At 46.2% G+C, this 27,917-nt stretch overlaps 1 protein-coding gene across 4 annotated transcripts; it reads left to right on the plus strand.

Annotated features, from left to right (window-relative positions):
* The first annotated feature begins 3,333 nt into the window (after nt 1-3,333).
* Nucleotides 3,334-24,994, plus strand: CNR2 (cannabinoid receptor 2). Of its 4 annotated transcripts, XM_072827833.1 has the most exons (4): nt 3,334-3,812; nt 17,319-17,531; nt 17,878-18,017; nt 21,940-24,994. In XM_072827833.1, exon 4 carries the CDS (start codon nt 21,985-21,987, stop codon nt 23,065-23,067), a length of 1,083 nt encoding a protein of 360 aa, XP_072683934.1. In that variant the 5' UTR covers nt 3,334-3,812; nt 17,319-17,531; nt 17,878-18,017; nt 21,940-21,984; the 3' UTR covers nt 23,068-24,994. The 4 variants fall into 4 exon arrangements, with proteins under 4 accessions (XP_072683934.1, XP_072683932.1, XP_072683935.1 ...); XM_072827831.1 differs by lacking the exons at nt 17,319-17,531; nt 17,878-18,017 and having other exon boundaries at nt 3,346-3,812; XM_072827834.1 differs by lacking the exons at nt 3,334-3,812; nt 17,319-17,531; nt 17,878-18,017 and adding an exon at nt 16,506-16,591.
* Nucleotides 24,995-27,917: the final 2,923 nt, after the last annotated feature.

Consider the following 27,917-nt stretch of genomic DNA (forward strand, 5'->3'; position numbering starts at 1 on the left):
GGCTCCTACTTGTGTTCTCAAAAAAAGCAGGGGGAGGGGCGCCTGGGTGGCTCAGTGGTTGAGCGTCTGCCTTCAGCTCAGGTCATGATCAGGTCCTGGGATCGATTCCCACATCGGGCTCCCCGTGGGGAGCCTGCTTCTCCCTCTGCCTATGTCTCTGCCTCTCTCTCTGTGTCTCTCATGAATAAATAAATAAAATCTTAAAAAAAAAAAAAGCAGGGGGAACAGCAGAGGGAGGGGGAGAAGCAGGCTCCCCCTGAGCAGGAAGCCCTACATGGGGCTCAATCCCATGACATTGGATCATGACCTGAGCAGAAGGCAGATGCTTAATTGACTGAGACACCCAGGCACTCTAATAAAAATCTATTTTTTTAAAAGATTTATTTATTTATTTATTTACTTACTTACTTACTTATGATAGACATAGAGAGAGAGAGAGGCAGAGACACAGGCAGAGAGAGAAGCAGGCTCCATCCTGGGAGCCCGACATGGGACTCGATCCCGGGACCCCAGGATCACGCCCTGGGCCAAAGGCAGGCGCCAAACCTCTGAGCCACCCAGGGATCCCCTAAAAATCTATTTTTTTAAATTAAAATTAAATTAAAAAAATAAAGTTTGAGATACATCGACCATCTTCCAGTTCCTCATTTCTGGTTGAAGAAATTCGTACCAGAAAAAGAAAGTGCCTTGATCAACGTAACACAGATTCTCCCCAGGCCAGAAGTGAAACCTAGGTCTAGCCCAGTTCCAGAGGCTGCACTTGAACCACCACCCCACAGTGTAAAAACTGGTGTCAACTTACTTTTGGGTCACACTCCCACTAAATGTACAAGCATATCTGTGTCAGCACATGCTTGCCAACAGTGCTATTGGTTTGGTTTTTTTTTTTTTTTTCTTAGTTTGATAAGTGAATCATCACATTTTAAACACGCTTTATGCAACCACCTATAGAGTACCTGTAGGAAAACTTCATAAAGATACACAATCATTTTCCATTTAAATGTTACCACCAACATTTGCATTTAGTACATTAAAATAACTGGATACTGAGTTTTTAAAAGCTAAAAAGAGTAGCAGTTTGGTGAAAACTTACTCCACATGCTTGCAAGTGCATGTTGTTTTCATTTTCCTAGGTTAATTCAGGCACCAACATCTGTACTGGAAACTGAGTCATCTGAAGGGGCAGATGGCCCAGATGTTACAAAGGCTGCTCCCCCACCCCCTCAGCGTGATGGGAAGGACTTCACCTCTGAAAGTTCCTCCTTCAATCAGGCCCTAAATATAGCACCGCCCCAGTTCCAGCATGGGATAGATGCATCCAGTAGATGGCGGAGTCTCACAGAACATGGGCTGGTGTGGCTGGCTGTCCACAGGCCAGGTGACAGCTGGAGAAAATCAGTTCTCAGGGCCCCCCATGGCCCCCTGCAGATGCACCTGGCCTTCTCTAGGGAGAAAGAAAACAGATTTCCTGTGTGGGTCCCATCAGCCCTGCCCAGGGTACCCAGGGAATTTGGAGGTCCTGGCTGAACCCACCAGGCAAAAAGGGCCCTTACCTCCCATCTCATCCAGACTACCCAAGGTGTGTCCAAGGACCAACAACATCCTTTCGGGAACTTATTGGGAATGCAGATTCTCAGGCCTCCTGCGTGTACTCCCATCAGGAACCTTGGGTGGGATGGGGAGCAATCTGTTTTAACAAGCCCTTTGGGTGATTCGGATGCATGCGGAAGTTATAGAAACACCAATTAACTCCAACTTCCTCATTTTAGGAATGGGGAAATTCAGGCTAGACGAAGGAAGTAACAGCACACAGCTGGGCAGGGGCCGAGACAGCACATTCAGGGTGTTTGTCCCACAGTAGGTCCTTTGGTAGCTTTCTTGTTTTCTTCATTCATTTGCTCATGCATGCATCATTCATGCATTGGACCTGCCATCAGGCACTGCAGGCTGCAGTGGGGCCTCAACACCTCAGCCCCATGGACGCTGAGCGGGATCAATCCCCAGGCCTGCGTGCTGTGGGATGTTTCCTAGCATTCTCCACCTTTACTCCCTGGATGTCCGTAGAACCAACCATGCAGCTGTGGTATCTTCAGACACGGCCAGATGGCCCTCTTATGTAAGGCTGGCAGATAAAATATAGACTGCCCCGTTAAATTTCAACATCAGAGAAACAATAAATAATTGTTTAGATGTGTATGTCAGATATTGTCAGCCTATATTTTTACTTGCAGAACGTGGCAGCTCTGTCTCGGGGGCAGATCTCCCTTCCTGAGAACCACTGACCTAGAACCGTCCATTGGGATTTGAGATGTACAAAGGGCAGTGAGTAAAAAGATCTGACGAGATAATCAAATGCTATTTGCCAGGGTGAACAGGAACTTCATCATACTCATCTCTGTACCCCTAGGAAGAAGGAGATTCTTGTTTCATCTGTCTGATAAACCACAAAACAGACTCTTAACTATAGAGAATGCACTGAGGGTCCCTGGAGGGAAGGTGGGGGCAGGTGAGTTAAATGGGTGATAGATATTCAGGAGGCACTTGTAGTGATGAGCACCGGGTGCTATGTAAGCGATGGTTCACTAAATCCTACTCTTGAAACTAATATTACACTGTATGTTAGCAAACTGGAATTTATTTATTTATTTATTTATTTATTTATTTATTTTTAAGATTTTATTTATTTACTCATGAGAGAGAGAGAGAGAGAGAGAGGCAGAGACACAGGCAGAGGGAGAGGAAGAAGCAGGCTCCATGCAGGGAGCCCGACATGGGACCCGATCCTGGGTCTCCAGGATCACGCCCTGAGCCGCAGGTGGCACTAAACCGCTGGGCCATCTGGGCTGCCCAGCGAACTGGAATTTAAATAAAAACTTGGAACAATGAATAAATTAATATTCTATTAGATAATAGGTATGGAAACACTTTTGTCTGTACCAGGTACCTGAGTCTTTACTGGGCATTAGGGACACAATCCCTGCCTTCAGGGAGCCCATGGTCTAGCAAATGTAAATGAAAAATGGGGTTGGTTTGACCCACATAGCATTTTTAAAAGATTTGACTTTGTGGTCAATATTCTAAAATGGGAAGCCATTACATAAAAGTCAGGATTTCTATTATCTGTTGGAAAATGTGGCACGTTCCAAATGTTTGGGACAGCTGGCACTCAGGTCTGCATTCCCATGTAGCAAGACTTGGCTGTAGCTGAAAGATGTCAGTCCCCTGTGATTGGGTCCTATGTCCCTGTCCCCCCACTGTCCCCACCACTCTCTGTTGCCCCATACCAGCACTCTTCACCCATTGATGTTTTCTGGCGGACACTGATAGGCATTGAATTTCAAAGTTCTGATCTGATAGGCAAGAGGGATTGGAACGGAATGTCCTTTTAGGTGGTCTGTGTAACGCTGGTGCATTACCTCCATTTTGCAGATGAAGAAACTAAGGTTTAAGAAGATTAAGTGAATTGCTCAAGGTCATAAGAGCTACATGGGATTAGAACTCAAGTCCCTTGACTCCAGGGGCTATACAGATGCCCCTCCCCTCCCTGGTCAGAGTTCCTTGTGAGAAATAACACAATTACAGGGACAGAATGCTGTGGTACTGGGGACCCAGAGGGGAAGTGGTGAGAGGGACGGAAGGCCAGACCTCCTCATGCTCACTCATCTGTGAAAAAGAGTAAAAGCAAGAGAAAGCTGACTTGGGTGGCTGTTGAACAGTAGCTCTGACTGGGACCCAGGGCCAGCTCCTTAACGCACAACTACCAGGACTCCTCAGCACCCAGCAGGATCAGGAAGCTCAGCCCACAGACCACAGTGAGTAGCTTTCCATTATTGCTTTATTTGGGACCTCTTCCTCATTTCAGAAAACCTGTGTTCTTTGAAACCTGGGTTCCCACTTTCCCCCTCCCCCTCTCAGGGATTTAAGAAGCTGGGGGGGCCTGACTGGGGCCAGGAGATTGATGCCTAATGAAGAGGACTCCCAAGGTGTGTGAGGACCAGTCACAGGAAGGCTTGGGGCTGGTGCCGTCCTCACCCTTGGACAGGATCACGAATCAGCATTCAGCTTTGCAGGCCCACCAAGGTCCAGACAGAAGGAGACAGTCACTGACATGCAGACAGCTCAGTAGGGTGAGAGCCACACTAGGTCCAGGAGGCCAGGGGTCCACTCCACAGACGTTCCACTCAGCAGGACACTAGTGTTTATGAGTGTGTCCTGCGCCAGCACCCAGGTGAATCTCAGCACTGGTAACTCCGTGGCCTCAGGATATCAGTCCCCCTCTTTCCCATTCAGCTCCCTCTTCTGAGAACTTTGGGCCCGAGACCAGCACTCATGGGCCTGCCACGATGAGGGTTGGCTGGATGATGCTGGCACCAGATGGGCACCTGGGCTCAGCAAATGGCTTCATTGGAGATTCTGAGCTTCATACCATCTGCTGCTGCTGCTGTGGAATAGAGATAAGGATGATGAGGCTTCAGGCTGCTTCTCCCTCAAGTGGGTGGCAGGAAGACCCCCTGAGGACACAAAGATCAGGAATAAGGCAGAGAAGGGGCTCAGGAGAATTTGGGTAGGCCCTGGCCCCACATTGATTTCTACCAATGAAGCACATCCTCTACCTTTTGGTGGGTTAAGACCTGGTGGTTACGGTGGGCAACGTGGTAGCATGGCTTAGCCGAGCAGAGCCTTCCAGGGTCTCCTCTCTTCCCTCCTTATCTTGTTGCACCTATCACTCTTACCCTGTGCTCTCAGATGTGCACAGAATGTTCTTTTGTTCATTCCTATTAAAGCATATTCAATAGGACTCAGGGCTCTCCCCCTACTGGGCTGGTTGGAAACTGAGTCTCAGTGTATAGGGAGCTTCTTTCACGTTCCAGCATTGCACATTGAATCCTAGGATCTCATACAGAGCATATAGCAGGGGAGGGACCTGACCTTCATGCCAGCCTGGCTCCTCCTATGATAGATGCCCATTGTCCAAAGGAGTCTGATCTCCTAAAGTCCAGCCCCGTCCACTTCCCTGGCATGCCTCGAGTCCAGATTCTTCACCAAGATTTGAAACCACTGTGCCTTGGGTTCAACCTCAGGGTTGGGTTATCACCCAGTACCTTCACCCAGAGGCCCACCATCTCCCCAAGGCAGCAGAGCCCAGGATGTCAACACTCAAGGGACCCATGATTGTCTCTCCTATGTCCTCTGGGTCACAGATGTAGGCTCCTCTCCCCACCCACCTAGGACCCCGGCTCCATCTTCTCACTAAACTCAGGTTTTTACAAAGGACAGAAAAAAGGGCTGTCTTCAGACAGCTTCTGCTTTCTACCTCAACTCCTGCAAAAAATGTCTAGGCCAGGAAACACCAAGGCTACTCTTTTTTTTTTTTTTTTTTAAGATTTTATTTATTTATCCATGAGAGACACAGAGAGAGAGAGAGAGGCAGAGACACAGGCAGAGGGAGAAGCAGGCCCCATGCAGGGAGCCCGACGCGGGACTCGATCCCGGGTCTCCAGGATCATGCCTGGGTTGAAGGCAAGTGCTAAACCGCTGAGCCACTCAGGCGTCCCCAAGGCTACTCTTTGAAGGGAGACAGGCAGCTGTATCTTACAGAGAAGGAAAACCAAGTCTCAGAGGCAATGGTGACACCTTCAGGGTCACCTGGCCAAGGAAGAGTGCAGCCACTCTCAGCGCTCCCAAACCTGTGCTGTCAGTCACGGGAGCCCGTGGGAGACTCAGGTCCCCCTCACCAATGTGTCAGGTGGCCTTGGGTGAGTCACATCACCTTTTTTTTTTTTTTTTAAGATTTTATTTATTTATTCATCACACACACACACACAGAGGCAGAGATACAGGCAGAGAGAGAAGCATGCTCTGTGCAGGGAGCCTGATGTGGGACTTGACCCCGGGACTCCAGGATCACGCCCTGAGCTGAAGGGAGACACTTAACCGCTGAGCCACCCAGGTGTCCCACATCACCCTTTTAACCTGCAGTTTCTCCAACTCTAAAAATGAAGCAAAACAGCATTACCAACCTGCTTCAAAGGGAATTTCATTTATTTTAACACTTCCAGAGCGCTCACTACATGCTAGAACTCTGCTAGCACTGTTGCCTTCTCTTGTCCAGGGCTCACAACAGCCCATGAGAGAGACACACTGTCACCACCCACATCTGAGAGGTGAGAAACTGAAGCTCACACAGGATTAAGACCTTGCGCAAGGTTGCATAGCTGGTGGTATATGGCAAAGTCAAGACTCAAACCCCGATCTGTCTGAATGCGAAACCAGCTATACTGCAGCAAGAACCCCCAAAAAGAACAGGTGCGGCGAGTGCCTCGAAAGCGCTATGGTGCAATGCAGCCTCCAGGAACCATCCCCTCTTCCAGCTGAGCTCAGAAAAGAATTTAAGACCATTATTCCCTCTTCCCTCCACTTCCTGGGGAGAGATAGGGTCCACAGAGCATGGGGTGTATCCTGCCCTGCCCCCATGCAAGGAAAGTGATGCCAAATGCCAAGAAAAGAAAATGGTAGAAAAGGCAGATCAATGGGGTAGCCCAGAAGGAGAGGAGCCTCTGGTGTCATTCCTCCCCAAGCATGGGAAGGAAGGCGGCCAGGATCCCATCCAAATCAGGAGGATGATGGTGAGACTTCCAGGTAGAAATGGGTTGGTTTGGGCCTCTTCTGGGCTTTGCTGCCTCTGTTCTCCTCCCCCACCTGCTCCTACCCCCCACAAAGGAGGCCCTGAATCTCCTTCTCACACAATGAGTCAGAGACAGCTCTTCCCACCACGGCTCCCTCCCTCCCCTCTGTCTTTTTCTCCCTGGGGGGTTGAGGCCACCCCAAAGTTCCTCTGAGAACCACAGCTGCATTCACACTATTACCTCTGCTAGACAGTGAATCCATCCTCTGTGTGTCTCCGTGGATCTGCATGGGTCCCAGGGGAATCTGACAGATCCGAAAGCAGGGGACGGGAGCCTGCTGAGATCGGGGAGGGGGTGCAAAGTGTCATGGACTTTCTCCAAGACTTCACACAAGTCCCTTCTTAGCAGTACTCACTTAGCAGATGAGGTTACCAAGGCTCAGTCACATCAGGTAAGTGGCAGAGACAGGACTCAAGCCCAGGTCTGTGTTTTCACTACCTTCCACCAGCTTTGCCCAACAGGGAGGGAGGTTTTCCAGTAGGTTCACACCATTAGGAGGTCATGGAGCTTAGTTCCATTTTTTTTTTATAATTAATGAATAATGATTTTGCTATTTATTTTTATTTTTTTTATTTTTTTTTAATTTTTATTTATTTATGATAGTCACACAGAGAGAGAGAGAGAGAGAGAGAGAGGCAGAGACACAGGCAGAGGGAGAAGCACGCTCCATGCACCGGGAGCCCGACGTGGGATTCAATCCCGGGTCTCCAGGATCGTGCCCTGGGCCAAAGGCAGGCGCTAAACCGCTGCGCCACCCAGGGATCCCTGATTTTGCTATTTAAAAGATACTTTTTTCAGTGTGAGAGCTTCTTAGGATAAACAGAAGAATCAAAAGCAGAAGTTAGTAGTGATCAAACAAATGATGATCTAATTTCTCCCAACCAGGATGTTTATCATTTGGCCAGTGGAGTGGCTTTGGCTGATACATGGTTTTATATCGGATCTTATTCTTAGTCATTTATTATTTAATGTATATCCTTAATGAACCAGTGATTAAAGGCAGGATGCAAAAGGCATTCTGATGTCAGAAACACAAGGAAATAAGGAGAAGGAAGATGGTACGTCCCCTGCAAATTTACCTCAGGATTCATAAATTGTGTTTATCTGTTTATATTTCTTATATAGCATATCAGGGAAATTCTTGCACTTCCCAAAATTTCAAAGAGTGTTAAAAAGAGAAAATGATATGTGCTCTTTCTTCACCCATATCGGGCAAAAAGTTAATCTACACCGTCAGGGCACATGCAGAAGGATGCTTGCCAATCAGGACCTGAGATCTATTTTCTCTTGCATATGACAAACGTTGGGATTCTTCTAAAAGGATACAGATCAGCTTTTTAGGCGTCAAATGCCAGAACTTAAACCCTCAGGTCTTGAAAGTGACTTCCATTCTCTTGTTACATCTCAGCCTATTTTAATGTCCACTTGGTCCCCCAATAAAACATCGCTTCAATATGTGTTCACCAACCATACATTCCCTTCTGTCGTGAATATGAAGTGGATCAAGCGCAGATGCCACTTGGAAAGTGAGAAGTCAAAATTTATCTTCACATATCATGCATACAATTTACATGGTTTAAAATAAATGTTAGGGAGATTTTTGAACTGATTGAAAAATAGTACATTTGGCTTAAAATCGCTTCCTTTTTCATGGGCCATACAAAATCATGGCTCAACTGATTGCTGATGGAGTTTCTAACATTATACATCACTGTGAAACAGTTGTTGAGTCAGAAGACATTGGAGACATTCCAGTCTGACCCCCTCATTCTATTTTCTTTTACTCTTTCAGCTTGGGGCATGATCCTTAGATAGCCTGGCACATAGACAACAAACATAATAGTTAACACTCATTGAAGGTAGATTACGTGCCAGTCAGGCATCTGCTATGCATCTGCTACATGCCACCCACCCCATTTACTCCTCACAACAGCCTTGAGTGGAGGTACTTTGGTTTATCCCCATTCTATAGATGAGGATGCTGAGGCTCAGGGAAGTGAGGCAATTTGCTCAAGAGACCACGGATCTAATAAGAGGCAGAATCAGAACTCACAATTGTGATTCACGGATGCCTCTTAAATCTCTGTAAATTTCCTTCTTTTTTTTTTTTAAGATTTTATTTATTTATTTGAGAGAGAGTGAGATCACTAGCACATGAGCAAGGGAGAGGTGGGGGCAGTGGGACAAGCAGACTCCATGCTGAGTGCAAAACCTGATGCTGGGTTTGATCCCAAGACCCTGAGATCATGACCTGAGCTGAAGTCACATGCTTGATGGACTGAGCCACCCAGGTGCCCCCTGTAAATTTCCTTCTGACTCTCAGTTGATCCTTACCTGTTTACCACGTCTCTTTACAGAAGCAGGAGCTGGAAATCCAGGTCTCCTTGCAAGTTAGTGTACCGAGGGAATCAGTACGCTGGGTCTGATCCCAAATCCCAGGCCAGAAATGGCCCTAGAGCCCAAAGCAAACAGATCCACGAGTCTGAAATAATTCGCTCTATCAGGAAGGGGTCGGTGGAGTGTGTGTGACGATCACCTCCCCAGATGTCTGGCCCATCTCTGGCTTCTCCTCTTCTCTCCATGGTCTCACTGCCCACACCAGGTGTAATTCATTCCTCAGCCTGCATCCAGCTGTCCCTGTGACCCTCTAGCCACTTTGTCACCACACAGATGTTAGTGGCCCCAAGCCTTATGAATCAGCTGCTTTGCTGGTGCCAGTTTCCTCAATTATAAAATGGGAGTGCTCCCAATCCCCTGGTTGGCTTGTCATGCAGAATAGATGAGTTAATACAGATAATACAGTAAGCGTTCATTCCGTGTTACCCTCTATTAGTGTCGTAACCACTACTGTGTTTCAAGAACTGGCCTCCACAGCTCTGCCACCCCACCACTCCCACCTCTGTTCGGAGAACCAGTCTGAACTGCAACCCCCACTGCTGCCACTAGAAAGAACCAGAATGAAGGTTAAGGGCAGGGACTCCACCTTTGCTTCCCAGCAAGCCAGGAAAAAGTAGAGGAGCCTGGGGGAAGCCAAAGGGGACTCAGAGTATCCACCACCCCTTCAAGCCTTGCCTACTCTCTTGCTGTAGGGAAGCCACCATGGAAAGTCCTTGTTGTCTTTCAAACACCTCTGCCCTGTGGTTATAAGGCCTTGTTTGCCCCACAGAGAGCACTTCATGGTCAGAATGGATGACCAGCCACTTCCAGGTGTGACTTTAACAATGCTCACACACACACACACACACACACACACACACACACACACACACTTTTCCCAATGACCAATGACCAATTCACCAGTAGCAACCTACTCTTGGGATTGAGATCCACACCCTGTTATTAGTCATTTAGACTTTAGTGTGACCGAGTCTTCAGAATTTTTCTATAGCAGGTTTTCTTTGAAAAACAGGTATAGGCTTTGTAATTCCTATTGTAAAGATGAAAGTGAAGGGCAGAGAATCAGTGACATGCCCTGAATCACAGGGGAATTCCCTGTTGGGACAGAACTAAAATACACATCATCAGACAGCCCATCCCAAGACACTGACCCCTGGGACCTGGTGAAATGGGAAACTGGGGTCCTTATGCTATTCACAGAATTTCAAGAAGCCCATCCCCCAAAAACAGGATAGAGATTCCCCATAAGAAAGCTGTAGAAGCCGTCTGAGCGCTAGGAGCAGTTGATAATTATGTGCCTGAACCTGAGTTCAAATTGGACTTGGTCTTTCGTATGACTGCAGGCAAGTCACTTCTTTGTGCTTCTGTCTCCTTGTCTACAAAACAGAGGCGGTGATAATAGTACCGCCCTCCCTTGCTTATTGTGAGGATTGCCTGGGTTCACATGCAAAGCCATGCTTGGTACTCAGAAGCTGTCAGTGTTACGGTAGGATCACCCATGATCCCACCCTTGCCCGCACATCTACAGCCGGGCAGGTGACGCTCTGAAAGGCTTGTCCTAAGTCCTCTTGCCAAGGATCCTTTGAATTATTCTGAAATGCTGGCCAGGCATGCCCTTCTCACTGATATATACTCCATCAGCCTTCTTCCCCCCTATAAATAAATAGATCGGTGATGTCCCCTTTGAAAAACTTGAAGATAGTTAGTTACCCTCCTTGAGGATTTTCACAAGTATCAGAGAGAAGTCCTTCAACCAATTCATCTGGCAAATATTTATTTATGTGCCAGGCAGTGTTCCAGGCACTTGAAACACAGCAGTGAACAAAACGGACGATGAGCACCTGCTCTCTTGGAGCTGAGATTCTACTGCCCTGATCATTAATGGTGCTGAAGGCCCTGGTTGGAGAGAATAGCCCAAGGAGGAAAGGATGGAGAGTAGAGGGAAGAGATTGTTGCCCAAAGTATGAGGAAGATGCCCCTCTCTCCAGACTGGCCTGCCTTCTGAGGACGGGGTCTCACACCAGCATGGAGGCCTAGGTCTGAGTTCTGGCTCTGCCACCTGCAAGCCATGTGACCTTGGGCAAATCCATCTAGCTGAGCCTCAGCTTCCTCACCTTAAAACAGGGGAAGAGGAGCCTGGGTGGCTTTGGTTAAGCATCTGACTCTTGATTTCGGCTCAGGTCATGATCTCAGAGTCGTGAGATCAAGCTCTGCATCAGACTCTGTGCTGGGCGTGGAGCCTGCCTAAGATTCTCTCTCTTTCTCTCCCTTTGCGCCTCCCCTCGATCCTCTCCCTATCAAAAAAGAGGGGTGATGGATAAGACAATCTATCCAAAAGTGCACTTCACAGGATAAAGGAGGTAATACAGGTAAAAAGCCTGGAGTGCCTGCCACAAAGGAAGTACTAAAGCACAGTGGCAAATTCATTTTCTTCATCTACTTTAACCAGAGTGACATATGGCAACAGGCTGAACGCAGAAGCAAAGATTCCAGACAATTAAGAGGTTCCCCCCCCAATTTTTCATTAAAAATACATCATTTCTATTAGCATGTAATAGGTTCGTTTGACATATTTTTTAAGTTTTCAGTTTTATTTTCTAACACTGTAAATAGTAAAGGATGTAGCCTACCTCAGCGAGAGCCCTGTACGGTCTGGGTAACTTTTAAGATGGTAAAGGGGGTACTGAGAGTGCAGAGTCTGAGTACTCCTGCTCTAGGCTTTCCTGAGCAGGCTTTCTCAGGCCAGCTCTTCTGCAACCTGACAACACTGCCCTGCCCCATGTGGTTAATTGCACAACTTTCAAGTTCGAAAGACACTTTGAGGTGCCATCGAAAACCCATTCATGGAGCAGATGGGCATACAGAGAAGAGGACAGTTTTGCCTGAGGTTACTCAGCCATCAGTGCCACCCCAGACGGAACCAGAATCCTGTCTCCTTGGTCCAGGGCTCTTGTCCAGATTGCAGGCTGACAGGTGCCAACATCTTTCCCCCAGCCTGGTTAATAATCCATCAGGCTCCCCAGCACATTCTCAGCTTCCCGTTCACTCAACCCCAGACATCCTGAATGGAAACAGAATCTTCTCTCTCTGCTCTCCTAACTCTGTCCCCTGCTCCCTCCTGCCTCTCAGCCTTCCTCCTTGACCCCCCCTCCACCAGCCCAAGAGCATGACAGAGATGATGTCCCTCTCATTTGGTGCCAATTAGCAAAGAACTTGGAAGAGTGAGGGGAAAGCTGTAATATGCATGCATAGTATGTATATATATATATATAATCTCTATAATATAGATTACAGATTATATTATGTATAATCAGCCAACAATGGAGGGCTTACTGTGGCCCAGGCACTGTATTAAGCATGATGCTGTCTCAATTAATTCTTGTGCCTCACTACTGCCAATAAAGTACGTACAATTTGTTATCCCCATTTTACAGATGAGGAAACTAAGGAAAACAAGTGAGTGACTTCATCTGAGGTCATAGAGCTAACACTTTGTGCCAGGACTAGAAGTCAGGTCTGTCTGACTCTAAAGCCAAAGAGCCTGACTGGCAAATCCTTGGGTCTCAGGAGATCAGGATTTCACCAGGTTGGTGGAGATAAGACGAAAATCTAGACCTGTTAATGTAGCAATGGAGGCAATCCTGGGTGAAATTGGTCAGAAGAAAAAAAAAGCCAGGAAGAGAAACAATGTGTTTTGCTCCTGAGGCTAAAGACCAAAGATTGCCTGTGCCAGTTGTTTGGGCAATCACCCTGGGCAGGGTCATGCATTAGATCCTGTCCCTTTACCAACCTGACTCTGTCATAGCACAAGGGCTCAGGTCCTCGCTTTGCCTGTCACTTGCTGTGAATTTTTGGGTGATGTGCCCTCTCCAAACCCATTTGTTCAAGAAACGCTACCTGTCTCCGATAACAATCACGAGCTCTGCCCCACTGTGCAAGCTGTCAAATATGATATGGATGTGGGCATTATTAGTTCATCCTCTAAAAAGGAAGTTGCTGGGGCGAAAGGTAGTAGAAAAAAGGAAGATATCTGAAAAGACTCAACAAAATTGTCCCATGTGGAGACTTCAGATTAGTCAGTTAATTACCAAGAATTAAAGAAGGTAAAACAACAGGATGGGACCCTGGTCTTCGAAGAAATGAACAAAAGCGTGGGTTCCCAGCACCCCTAGCAAGCTTCTTAATCTCTGGACCCCAATTTCCTCATCTGTACAATACAGAAAATAATTATACCAGCTTTGCAGGGCTGTTTTGAGGTCTAAGTGAGATAATGTGCTGAGAGCGCTAGTACAATGCCAGGCCTCATCATCGTTATCCTCCAATCGTCTTTTCAGATGGCAGTGCTGGAGAGAGGGAGAGAAAGTGACTTCTCCATAGAACCAACTGAAGCCAGAGCCAGGCTCAAACCCCGAGCATCCATCCTAACTTGGGACCCTCTTCACATTACACACAAACACACTACAGTTCACTCAGGCACCCACACTCCTGCTTAATTGTTTTAAATCATTATTTAATCTGCACATTGAGAATGCAGGTAGTAATAGTTTCCCCAGTCACAGATGAAGAAACTGAGGCTCAGAGATCTTGAGTAACTTGCCCCCAGGTCACACAGCCCACCCACAGCAGGGCCGGGATCTGAAGCCAGCAACGTTTTATTCCAAAGCCGTGGCCCTTCACCTTTGCTGTCGTGGAAAGAGGCCTCAGACACCATCAAGCTTAATTCCTTCCAAGAGGGAGGCTGGAGATGATACAGATCGATAAAGGAGGAAGGTCCAGGGAGAACAAGTGTCCAGACAACAGGTGGTGACGACCCCACAGACCCTGGGTGGGAGCAATGAACGGTGAGTGGACAGCAGACAGACTCTTCCAGCCCCACAGGGCAGACTCAGGGAGGGTGAGTTTCTTCGCCAACCACTAGACGGACATTTGAGAATGGCCTTAATGATGATCCTTTATGCCAGTTCTATAAATTACAAATTCTTGGGGATCCCTGGGTGGCGCAGCGGTTTGGCGCCTGCCTTTGGCCCAGGGCGTGATCCTGGAGATCCGGGATCGAATCCCACGTCAGGCTCCCGGTGCATGGAGCCTGCTTCTCCCTCTGCCTGTGTCTCTGCCTCTCTCTCTCTCACTGTGTGCCTATCATGAATAAATAAAAATTAAAAAAAAAAAAAACTTAAAAAAAATTACAAATTCTTTCCTTAAAGGACTGGAGGTGGCCTATATTATAAGTTAGGGCAGTGGAAATAATAGCAAAGCATTAGAAACCACTAAAAAAAAAAAAAAAAAAAAGAAGAGGAAGAAGAAATGAATCAGGAACCAACCTTGAATGACCCACAGGCTTGCATCGGATTTAGTTCTGAGCTTCCTGGCAGCTGGGGAAAAGAAACACAAAGTCTCTCTGAAAAAGCCTGCTTTTTCCCCAGTGGACATTTGTTCATTTATTCAATAAGTCGATTTTAAAATACTTAAGTGCCTCCTTTATGCCAGGCTGGGTGCTCACGTGCTAGAAATCCCAGGAGAAATGTATTAAAGAAATCTGCCAGGGCGGCCCTTTGCATCTGTCCCCTAGGACAATTTCCATACTTTGCCTTCTCCTGGGACACATACCACTGGAGAGATTTTAAGTTCCTTCACACACATGCTGTTCCACCCCCACTCGGATGACTACCGTAGTGGTCTATTTACAAGATCAAGAGCCTGGAGAGTTGCCAACCTTTTAGTTCACTTTCTGCTTTAGACCTGCTGTTTGTGGTTCCCACCTCTTTCCAGAAGTCTGTTTCCCTGGGTAAGCAGTGTTATGGTGAGATGCTCAGGGTGAGGCTCAGGATGAGTCCCAATGGGCAATATCAGTCATGGCTTGGGAACAGGGAATGGTGGCTTAGAGACCATCTAATTGTCTCACTTAACTGGGCTGACTTCCACCTCCTTAAGGACTGCTTAGCTCAGCTTGGACGGAACCCCTCACTAAAAAAACTTTGTTTCAGTGTGAGAGGGGACTAGAATACAAAGATGTCATCACTCCCTGATCCAGATTCTACTCTCAAACTAGGAGCTCACAGTCCAGGAAGCAAGAGGAGACAAATATTATTGATACAAATAGTAGAAGGTAGACAGTGATCCATGCAGCAATGAATTTCCTCCACCTGAGGGGGTTAGGGGAAACCAGAGAATGCTTTCTGGAGAAGGTGGCCTTGATATAGGACTTGAAAAAAATAGATAAGATTTGGGCAAAGGCCAATAGCCTATAGCCCAAAACTCCAGAGAACTTCCTGGCAACTTGTAGTCAAGTGCTATTAAGCATAGAGGGGAACTAGGAGAAGAAATGTGGAAGGAAGGCCTCATGATTTCCTTTCCTACAGCTGGACACAATACCAAGAGCCCAGCCTGCATGGGCTTTGACTCATGCAGGTCAAACAGGTTTTTATTTTTATATATTTTTATATTTTGACCTTCATGGTGATAAAGTGTCAGCTGAAAGTGAATGGAGATCTTTCTATCTGCCTCAGCTCTCAGATGAAGCTCAGACAAGACTCAAACACAGAATCCTGTAGGAACCGTATAAACTAACTCAATTGAGTCACTTCCTGCCTTTCACTGAACATGTGCTGAGCCAGGTGGAGTGCCATGAATTTAGTAAACTTCTATTACTTCATCTGCACGGCAATGTGATATGGACGGTATTTCTCCCAGCTTACAGATGAGTGAAACAGATGTGCAGAGAGATGAAGTAACTTGCCCAATGTCACATGGCCCTTTCAAGTAGAGAGCTGGATTGGAATCCAGGGAGGTCTGGGCACAAAACCTGCAACGCTGGGATTCAGTGTGGTTGAATTCAACCTAAGGAGTCACCCAGTCTACCCACCTGCTTTATTTTTTTTACTATTTTTTATGTATTTATTTTACAGAGAGAGAGCCAGAGAGCACAAGCAGAGGCATGGCAGAGGGAGAGGGAGAAGCAGACTCCCCGCTGAGCAGGGAGCCCCATGTGAGGCTTTATCCCAGGACCCCAAGATCATGACCTGAGCCGAAGGCAGATGCTTAACCCTGAGCCTACCCACCTGCTTTAGAGATGAGAAAAGAAAGATCCAGAAAGGAGAAGGGAGCTGCCCAAAGACACTCTATAGCAGAACAGGAACTGGAAAGCAGACCCTCCAACTCTAGGTCAAAGGGAAAAATGGTGGCTCTTGCCCTCAATCTTGGCTTTTCACTGCTGGTATAGTGGCCATAATCAGAGTCACGTTCAGTTCACCTCACCTCACACCTTGTCCCTGGTGTGCCTTGGGCTTTAAATACCAGGAATGCGGGGGCAGCTGTTACCATGGCACTCCTTTTTTCACTTCACACTTTCAGTTCAAGTAGGAAAACCCCCCAGGGGCAACCCCCTCCTCCTACCTCCTCACCTGAAGTTTCCTTTCCCAGACACTCAGCATCAGTATAGGTCAGGCTGCAGGCTCCAGGTCCACCTTACCCACTGAGCACCAACATGCTGTCGAAGAAAAGAGTGTCAGGTAGTTTTGGGGCTTTGGCACTGTTCTTGGGTGGGGATGGCACTTGGTTGGTTGGTTGGTTGGTTGGTTCTCTTTTAATCATGCATTTGTAGGGCAGCCCTGGTGGTGCAGCGGTTTAGCGCCGCCTGCAGCCTGGGGTGTGATCCTGGAGACCTGAGATCTCGAGTCCCACATCGGGCTCCCTGCATGGAGCCTGCTTCTCCCTCTGCCTGTGTATCTCTGCCTCTCTCTCTCTCTAAATAAAAATCTTTTTTAAAAAAAATCATGCATTTGTACAGTCAGGTCACGAAATGGTTTTGGTGTGCCTCAGTGCTTGTTACTATTTGAAACTCCACAGACACAGTGATTAAAAAATATGAACCCTTTCTCTTAACGAATGCACAGACATAAAGTCTTCTGCACGCCTTGAAAGGATTGATACCCATCACAGCATACCCCTTTGAAAAAGCCAGGGTAGAGGTCATCAGCCGATTGTTTTTTTCTAAGGAGAATGAGATAGGTATTGTCATTGTCATTTCGTATGTGAGAAAAGGGGCTCAGAAAGTCAAAGGGACTTGCCCAGAGTCACGTGACCAGCCATGGCAGAGGTGGAACTAGTACCCTGCAACACCGCTCACACTGGGTCTCCCTCTGTGCTGGGCACTCAGACCTAAGTCCTTGCCCTGGAAGAAGGCCCATCTAGGAGCCAGATGCTCTGATTCCAGAAGGTATTTCTATCTTTCCATAGGGAAGCCAGGCTTCCTGCATTTCCTGGTGCTGTGTGCATCCTGTTGCTGTCGGATGTTTTCTTGTTAGTCTCTCCATCAAAAGGCCTGCATTTCCTGCCCTTATTTAATTTGGACAATACCACAGGTCGGTGGCCACACCAGACTTGGGTGAAGCACTAAATACCGGCAGCCACCACCCTGGCATCCCTCTTCTAGGCTGGACTCTGCGTAAGGTAAGCCACTCTCTGATGGGAGGAGGCTTTTTCTTAAGAGAAATCTGGAGAGAGGGGGAGTTTGGCTGGGACAGCGGGGTGCAGGGAGGAAGGTTCCAGAAGTGGCAGAGTGGGGACATGGGAACTGAGGAAGGCTTGCACTGTCTGTCACTCATTCATGACCAGAGCTAAGAACGAAGCTGGCACCATTTCCTGTCTCACTCAGGTGTGACTTTAGCAACATTCAGCAATAGCTATCTGTCTCAGACAAAGGCACCATCTCAAGCTTCTATAGGCAGGGTCACCTCTGTGTCTACAGAACAAGGGTCTTATCTTGTGACTTGGAGGATGTGAAATCTCATTCCAGCTCTGCTGCTGTTTTGTTGGGTGACCTCAGGAGATTACTCCCCCATCCCTGGACTGTTTTCTCGATGCTAAAATGACGGAGCTGGATTAGATGAGAGGGTTTCGATCTGTTCCTTGGACTGCCTTGAAGACAGGGCATAGGTAGGTGATATGAACTCAGACTTTACCTGACTTAGGAATAGAAGTTCCATCAATTGTAAAATTGTTCTGCTCTCCCAAAAACTTTAAAATCACTGGATTATATATTTTTTAAAGATTTATTTATTTATTCTTTCAGAGAGAGCGAAGAGAGAGGCAGAGACACAGGCAGAGAGAGAAGCAGGCTCCATGCAGGAAGCCCGATGTGGGACTCCATCCTGGGTCTCCAGGATCACACCCCGGGCTGCAGGCGGCGCTAAACCGCTGCGCCACCGGGGCTGCCCCAAATCACTGGATTATAATACGAACTGCCATTTATTGAGCTCTTGTGATGTGCTGGGCATATTATTTTTAAAACTTCATGGAGTAGGGGAATTATCCCCTTTGAAGATGCTCAGGATATTAATCATCATCATTATCATCATCATTTCTGGGTATTGTATTAATTGACTGAAATCCTCACAAAACCCATCTTACAAATGAGAAATGAAAAACCCAAGGCATTCGGTATCTTGAACAAGGCCACTGGGCTGGAATTTCAAGCTGCAGGAGGATGTACTACACTCCCTCCAACACTCTCCCTTGGGGTCCAGCTCCTTGCCATTCAACTGGGGTTCATTCGTTAGGGAGTTTTTGAGCACCTACTGTATGTAGGCATTATGCAAGGCACTGAAGACCAGAAATAATGAAGGCTCAGTCTCTGACCTTGACAAGCTGTGGGGCCTCTGCCAAGTGATTTAATATCTCTGAGCCCATTTTACCTGTGAAATAACAATACTCATAATTTTATTTTATTTTATTCATTCACTCATTCATTTATTTTTAGGTTTTATTTATTTATTTAGAGAGAGAGTATGCACGAGCAGGGGGAGGAGCAGAGAGAGAGGGAGAGAGAATCCCAAGCAGACTCCATGCTGAGCATGAAACCTGACCTGGGGCTAGATCCCAGGACCCTGAGATCATGATCTGAGCTGAACCGAGCCGCTTAACTGAACCACCTAGGTGCCCCCTTATTTTATTTTTTTTAAAGTGAACTCTACACCCAATGTGGGGCTCAAACTTCTGACCCTGAGATCAAGAGTCACATGCTCTACTGACTGAGCCAATTAGGCACCCCCCAGTACCCATAATTTGTATGCTATACAGTTGTATGGATTACATTAGATTGTGGCTGTGGAAATTATTTCGTAGAATTTCGATACCATCCAAATGGTGGTTAGTTCCAGTTGGAGAAAAGCCTAGTGCAGAACTGGTTACAACATAAGCAGAGTAATGCGGGGAGCTTCCTTTGTGATGGAGCATCAAGGAAGGCTTCACTGGATGAAAGATGAGTCTAGAAGGAAGGTAAAGAAGGAAGGTCAGCCAGAGAAAAGGAACCCTGAGGTGAAGGTGTGGGCAAAGGTGCAAGGAAGTAGAGCTACCTGGGAAATGATGATGGAGCATCCGGAGGAATAGTGGAACCGGCAGGGCTGCCTGCAGTGGCCTGTGAGCGGTGAGGCCTGCCCCGGCTGTCCACGCGCCCTACACCACGTTGGCGTGGGCTAGCGCTGTCCCATGAAGACACAACATGAGCCACAAGTCACTTAAAATTTTCTAGTTGCCACATTAAAAATGAATGAATGAATCAATGAGTAAGAAGGAACAAGAGAATGAAATGAACATTCTTGTAGCGGCCTCTTCAGTTACACACACGTCACAGTCCCCCGGGAGCATATTCCCAGGAGTGGAGCTGATGCACCCAAGGGCAGTGGCATGTCAGCCCCATCAGTTGGGCAAACCCAACTGCTCTCCACAGTGGTTGTGCCAACTTACCCTTCCCTGGAGGCGCTGAAAGGCCTCTTTGGTCTCCACCCTCTCCAACACTCAGCATCAACAGGTTTAATTTTTCACCCATCTGATGGGAGGGAAACTTGCATTTCTGTGGTTGCTACTGAGGTGAGACATCTTTTCAAAGGATCACTGACCATTTCTCTTTCATGCCGTTATTATTCTTGTGTATGGGTTCTCTTTTTTCTTGAGAAGTCTGATGTGAGGCTTGTCTGTTTTATTATCTTTTCAAAAAACGAGCTTCAGAGGTACCTGGGTGGCTCAGTCAGTTAAGCATCTGCCTTCCACTCAGGTCATGATCTCAGGGTCCCAGGATCCAGGCCCTGTCCCTCCCCAGCTCCCTGTTCAGTGGTGTCTGCTTCTCCCTCCCCCACTACCTCCTCCCCCAACTCATCCTCGTTCTCTCTCTCTCAAATAAATGAATGAAATCTTAAAAAAAAAACAAAAAACCTGGTTTCAGTCTTTTCACTTCTTTCTAGTCTCCATGGGTTTTTCTATGTCATTAATTTCTGGTCTTATTATTTCTGTCTTCTGCTTTCTTTGTGTTTATGCTGTTGTTGTTATTCTAATTTTGTGCTGTTTATCGCATTTGTCTTTTTTCTATTCTGAGCATGAAGGGCTATATATTTCCTTTTCCGGGCTGCTCAGATACATCCCACAGATTTTATTTATTTATTTATTTATTTATTTATTTATTTATTTATTTATTCTTCATCCCACAGATTTTAATGTTACAATTCTAAACATTTCTGGTCTCCTGGGTAACTCAGTCAGTTAAGTTTCTGCCTTTGGCTCAGGTCAGGATCCCAGGAGCAGCCTCCAGGGGAGTCTGCTTCTCCCTGCCCCTCCTCTTCTCCCCTCCCCTCTGTTCATGCTTTCTCTCTCAAATAAATAAAATATATATTTTAAAACCCACAATTCAAAGTATTTCCTAATTCCCTTTATGATTTTTTGACCCAAGAATTATGCAGGAGTGTGTCTTTTAAATCTTTGTGTTTATGAAGTCTGTTAGTTATATTGTTTAAGTTCTTGATTTCTTAACAAATTGCACTGTGGTCAGAGGACATGGTTTGTATTCAGAGATTATTTTAAATTTGTTGAATTTACTTTTCACCTAAGACTTAGTTTTGGTAAGTGTCCACATTTGCTCGAAAACCATGTGCATTCTCCAATGACTGGGTGCTGAGTTCCATATATGACTATTTAATCCACGTTGTTAATTGGATGTTCAAACCTTATACATTCTATTAATTTAACAGCTTCTGAGAAAAGAATGCTAGAATCAGTCACTATTCAATTTCATTTCACGGCAAGTCCACAAATATTTACTGAGTACCTATTATGTGTCAGATACTATTCTAAGACCTTATATCAGTGGACAAAATAGTTCCTGACCTCATGGAACTTAAATTCTAATGGAACAAAAATTCTAGTGACCTGGCTAGAAAGTATATTCCTCCAGAGAAAATTCAAGTTTGCTTTCTAACAATATCTAATGATGTCCCATACAAGATTTGGGTTTGGCGTTTCTCAATATTTAGAACATACTCATATAAAAAAAAAAGATTAATTATCTGTCACTTAGATTTATCTGGATTCTTATATCTTATCTGGCAACCCTGCTGGTGTGAAGCCAAAAAGTTTTGTCTTTGTTGTCAAAACTGCAGCATCTTACTTACCAAAATGGGCAAACAGAACAGAGTAGAACATCAACAGAAAAATCCCCTCCATCTTATCGTTCTGGATTCCATTTTTTTCTTGGTTTTGATTTCCTTGTGGTTTTTGAGCCTCAGAGATTTCTCTTACTTTCAATGGGAAGTCTCAGGATTGGGCTTTTTGGAAACAAAAGACCAAAAGTCTTGCAGGCCACTTCTGCTTCTTGAATTCCCACATACCACTCCCAAGGCAACCAGTACAGACCTACTGACCCAGTAGAACACGGATTGAGGGCAAAATACAGAGGACCAAGATATGCATTGCTATTTTCAACATATGATCCGCCCACACAGATAAAGGGTTTGCCTAGAGCTGTTGGTTGTGTGAAGTCATTATTTCGGTAATTGAAAAGGACTCGTTTCTTCTTCTCATTGTGCTGCAGCAAAGGCTTCGTGGCAAGCCCAGCAGGAGCCAAGGGACCCACCCCATGGAGAGCCGCGGGGTGATGGAGGCAGCCAATGGCTGCAAGGATGCCTTGGATTTCAACCCCATGAAGGAATACATGGTCCTGAACAGTTCCCAAAGGATAGCTGTTGCGGTGCTATGCACCTCCCTCGCCCTGCTAAGTGCCCTGGAGAACCTGGCCGTCCTCTACCTGGTCCTGTCCTCCCACCGGCTCCGCAGGAAGCCCTCATACCTGTTCATTAGCAGCTTGGCTGTGGCTGACTTCCTGGCCAGTGTGATCTTTGCTTGCAACTTTGTAAATTTCCACGTCTTCCATGGCATGGATTCCAAGGCTGTTTTCCTACTGAAGATTGGCAGCGTGACCATGACCTTCACAGCCTCTGTAGGCAGCCTACTGCTGACCGCCATTGACCGCTACCTCTGCCTGTGCCACCCATCTACATACAAAGCCCTACTCACCTGTGGGAGGGCCCTGGCAACCCTGGGCATCATGTGGGCCCTCTCTGCATTGGTCTCCTACTTGCCCCTTATGGGATGGACTTGCTGTCCCAATCCCTGCTCTGAGCTTTTCCCCCTGATCCCCAATGACTATTTGCTGGGTTGGCTCCTGTTCATTGCCTTCCTCTTCTTTGGCATCATCTACACTTATGGGCATGTCCTGTGGAAGGCCCATCAGCATGTAGCCAGCTTGGCTGAACACCAGGACAGGCAGGTGCCAGGGATGGCACGAATGAGGCTAGATGTGAGGTTGGCCAAGACCCTGGGGGTGGTGCTGGCTGTCCTTTTCATATGCTGGCTCCCGGTACTGGCCCTCATGGTCTACAGCCTGACCACTACCCTAAGTGACCAGGTCAAGAAGGTCTTCGCCTTCTGCTCCTTGCTCTGTCTTGTCAACTCCATGATCAACCCCATCATTTATGCCCTGCGGAGTGGGGAGATCCGCTCCTCTGCCTTCCATTGCCTGGCCCACTGGAGAAGGCATCTGAGGAGACTTGGGCTTGAAGGAAACAAAGAAGTCCCAAGGTCCTCAGTCACTGAGACAGAGGCTGATGTGAAAATCACCCCATGGCCAGATTCCAGAGTCCTAAACTGCCCTGATTGCTGATGACACCTCTTCCACAGTTTTAAACCAGCTGAGTCAGAATCATTTCACTCCTCAGAGGAAAGAGAGCAGCCTTGACCCTATTGTCTTACTTGAGTCAGGCTCCAGGGGCTTAGACACTTACCCCTTTTTGTTGATAACTGATGTCTCTAACACCTGGCAGGTAGCCTGGCTGTGCCTATTTGCATGAGACTGTTGGATAGCTAGACCCTGTGAGGAGTGGCAAGGTGGGCGAGAGGATTGTGCAGGCTCAGTGCACATTCAGATTACAGAACCTCCCCAACAAAATAGCTTAGTGTTTACATCTTCCAGAGACCCCAGGATCCAGAGGGAGCCTGCAGGCTCACCAAAGAGGAACTCAGAGGAAATCTAGAAGGTGAATGGATTATGTTCCTGATATCTCAAGATGTCAGGTAGGATAGCTGGCCAACAATGTTCTTGCTTCATTGTTGGGACATCCTTGGTTCTAAGGCTATGAAAGACCGCACTTTCTGTCACCTTTGCCTGCTGAGGACCAAAAACTTTGATACAGTAAGGATTAAGCATGTTGATTCACCTCTTTCACAGGTAATTGACAAGCCTCTAGTTCAGGGAATCTTATTAGGGCAACGGCCCCACTTGACACCCTGATAATCTCCACTCACAGCCACTGTGACCTCCTAGGTCCCTGGGGAATACAGAGGAAGCTGGGACTGATTGAGACACAGAATTTTCGGAGAATTTTATGGACCCTCTGTAGTCCTTCCACTGGAAGCAGGCAATGGCCCAGCCTAATACAACTCCAATAAAAAGGAAGACATTCACTAAGATTTCATAAACCCCCACATTGTTCCTGGTTGCCCCTCAGTTCAGCTCCTTTGTCTCCTCCGCACCTGTATAACAAAAAAATGAGCAGAGCAAGTAGGAGAAGAGGGAAATTCCCTTACAATGTGCCAGGTATGGGACTGGCATCCCACAGACCATTATCTCAAGCAAGAATGCAGTCCCATGCCTTTGAAGATTTCAGGTCACCCATATCTTACATGTCAGGGAAGGTAGATTCCTACCAAAGAAGCTTACTTAAAACAATAGGCAAGAGAAACTGTTGTTGGTGGGAAGGATAACAGAGGAGTTCTAATGCAATGATGTGGGACCATAGAATAAAGGGAAAGACATTGATTAAACATGAAAATTAAAAATATTCATTTAATATTTACAAGACAAGGTGTCTACTATTCATTCACTCATGCACCCATCTCACAAATATGTGCCAGGCTTTGTGCTAGCCATAAATGGTAATAAATGAGACTCTAACGGGGCTGACATTCTACATTCTGGTGGGAAGACAACCACTAAAGAAGATAATTACCAGTGGTAAAATGAAGGAAATCATCAAGGTCATGTGATAGGGATTAATTGGGGCAACTTTAGGTAGGGTAGACATACTACGTGCTCTGTCATAAATGCTGGCTGGCTTTTATAGAGTCTTTACTATGTGCCATACACTGGGATAAGTGCTTTCGAAGGAAGTATTTTACTTAGTCTTCACAATAACCTGATCAATAAGGCCCTCATTTTATGGATAAGGAAGTAACTAAGTGGCAAAATCAGTTGCCTGAGATCACACTGCTGATATATACCCAAAGCTGGGGTTTCCAAAGCCTGCCCCCTTTACCACTAACCTCTTGGCCTCGTTCAAATTCTTCTTGTTTAGGAATAATACTCAATTTCTGTAACATTAGATTGCTGCAATCTTAACTCGCCATTACTTCTCAATGTACTTCACTTTCTGTCCTGTATTAATTTCCTGTAACAATTTCCCACAAACTGGGGCGCCTGGCTGGCTCAATTGGTGGAGCACGCCACTCTTGATCTTGGGGTTGTGAGTTTGAGCCCCATGTTGAGTGTAGAGATTTCTTAAAAATAAAAATCTTTTTAAAAAAACACAAAACAATTGTCCACCAAGTGTCTTAAAACAACAGAAATTTATTCTTTCATGGAAGCTTCTGGAAGCTAGACGTCCAAAGTCAAGGGATCAGCAGGGCCATGCTCCCGCCAGAGGTTCAAGGAGTCTTCTTCATTGCTTCTTTTGACTTTTGGCAGCTCCTGAAGTTCTTTGGCTTGGGGCAATGTAACTCCAATCTCTGACTCCATCTTTATATGGCTTTCCTCTCCCCACCTTATCTCTTGGCATCTTCTTTTAAGGATGTCAATCATTGGATTAAGACACATCCTAAACCGGCCTCCTTATTTTAACAAATTACATCCACAAAGACTGTTTCCAAATAAGGAAACATTCACTGGTTCTGAGTGTCGGTGAAATGCGGGGGGACATTAGTCAACTCAGTACAGCCCCCCAAGGACGAAGTCGACCCCTCAGTTATAGCCCATATCATGGACTGTGTTAAGTGGCACTCACTGGCTAGTCTTCCCCATGAGATGAGCTCCACACTCACCTCTCCTGGTCCCCAATGTTCCCTGACAATTTAGCATAGAGTTTTTTTCTTCTTCCAAATTTTTATTTAAATTCTAGTTAGTTAACATATAGTATAATATTGTTTTCAGGAGTGGAATTTAGTGATTCATACCTTATATACAACACTGAGCATTCAACATGACTAGTGCCCTCCTTAATAACCACCACCCATTTAGCCCTTCCCCCACCCACATCCCTCTAACAACCTGTTTTGTTAAGAGTCTCTTAGGGCTTTTTTCTCTCTCACTTCCTCCCCCTTCCTGTATATTTATCTGTTTTGTTTCCTAAATTCCACATATAAGTGAAATCATACGGTATTTGTCTTTCTCTGACTGAATTATTTCACTTAGCATAATACACTCTAGTTTCATCCACATCATCACAAATAGCGATATTTCATTCTTTTTGATGGTTGAGTAATATTCCATTGTGTATATACACCGTATCTTTATCCGTTCATCAGTCAATGGACACTAGGGCTCTTTCCATAATCTAGCTATAGTCTTAAGAGGGCTGGTGAATACCTGTGGAGCCAAAAGCATTTTGAGGGGCATCTGGGTGGCTCTCAGTGGTTGAGTGTCTGCCTTCAGCTCTGGTTGTGGTTCCGGGGTCCTGGGATTGGGTCCCATATCAGGCTCTTTGCAGGGAGCCTGCTTCTCCCTCTGTCTCTCTCTGCGTGCCTCTCATAAACAAACAAACAAACAAACAAACATTTTTAAAAGATCAGATTACATTTTAATCCAGATACCTATCTTTTTATAAGGCAAAGACATGGCATGATTTTCTAAGGTAAATTTGTGATTCCTTAAAGTTTGGGCATGCCTTTCTTTATTCACTGGTGGGGTCTTTTCTCATTTTAGCAAAGAAAATGCCCAAGTGCCTGGCATAAATTGATACTTAGTAAATATCTGATGTTCAATGAATAAAACTAGAGTTTTATCACTGAATTAGGGAAGCCTGGGTGGCTCAGCTGTTGAGCATCTACCTTCCGCTCAGGGCATAATCCCAGAGTCCCAAGATCAAGTCCCACGTCAGGCTCCTTGCGTGGAGCCTGCTTCTCCCTCTACCTGTGTCTCTGCCCCTCTCTCTCTCTGTCTCTCTCTCTCTCTTTCTCTCATGAATAAATAAAATCTTTAAAAAAAAAATCATCGAATTAAATGATTCACTTCCACACTCTCTTCCTCTCTTTTCACATTGATGCTCAATTTCTGCTCTAAGTAAAGAACAAGTTTATGGAGGAGAGCAAGTGGGGAAAGGGGACCCCGGATATCACTGAGAACTGCCCTCATTGTTTAGACAAGACTTGCCCAAGAAGCCCCAACAAAGTGGTATCCAGTGCCAGGAATGCAGGTTTCCCAACTTCTAGCTCTGTCCACTCTGTTTTAATGTTTCTTGCCTGTCCCTGCAGATTTACATTTTGGTTATAAGAAGTGGAGGTCACAGTGTCCCATTTTATCTTCCCCAAGATGAGTTCTCTAACATCAAAGACCATTACTCACTCTGATCACTAGAAGATGTGTGTGAATGGGTTTTATTGTTTTGTGTCTTGAGGTGTCTGTGCTTACCTTAGGGCCCTGTTTCAACATAATTTTGGAAAGAAACACAGAAGATAAAACAGCTGTTCAATCAGCAACAATGTTCAACATTGTGTTACCTTATGACTCCTAGAATGAGGAAGTGCTTGCTTCTGTCAACAAAAGCCCCAACCTCTCCCAGGGTGCAAGAGGGAAGCAGCTTGTTAAAAGGCACAGATTCCACATCAGAAGACTTGGGTTCCGGTCCCACCCCTGCTCAAACTAGCAGTGCGATTGACCTTGGGTGACTCCAATCCTCCCTCTGGGTCTCAGTTTCCTCCTTCCTAAAATGGGAAGAGTAGGGAAAGGGATAATGTCGAGGATCTCCAAAGTCGCTTCAAACTGTGATATGCCATTTGTGGGGACTGGCTGTGCCACGTGGGGTCATTAGATTTCCCCAGTTGCTGGCCCCACCTCCTGTTTGAGCACACAGCAAGTACAAACTGTAGAGGGATTGGTGACCTCCCTGCCAGGGGAGGTTGACACAGGCACTCCTTGGGCCCTGGGGCTCTCAATTTTCTCACCCTGCTACTCTAAAAAAAAAAAAAAAAAAAATGTTGCTTTGTGGCAACCTGTGCATGTGTCTTATTTTTCCAATTAGATATTCCCCAAGCACGGTAAATAAATATTAGACAGAGAAAAAGATCACAGAGGCCTCCTCTCTTCCTCCCTTCCCCTGATAATGCTTCCTCCCACCCTCCCTCCACCCCACATTGCTGCCAGGGCTGTCACAGTGCCTTTCCTTCCATCTAGTATTCCTGCCTCTAGGCTTGGTCTTTTTTTTTTTTTTAAATTTATTTATTAGAGAGAGAGAGAGACAGGCA

Source organism: Canis lupus, chromosome 5, assembly GCF_048164855.1.
Source record: "Canis lupus baileyi chromosome 5, mCanLup2.hap1, whole genome shotgun sequence".
Taxonomy (NCBI): Eukaryota; Metazoa; Chordata; class Mammalia; order Carnivora; family Canidae; genus Canis; species Canis lupus.

Bases quoted from the DNA above. Each gene is read 5' to 3' on its own strand.
- CNR2 (XM_072827833.1), top strand. From the start codon at position 21,985: ATGGAGAGCCGCGGGGTGATGGAGGCAGCCAATGGCTGCAAGGATGCC.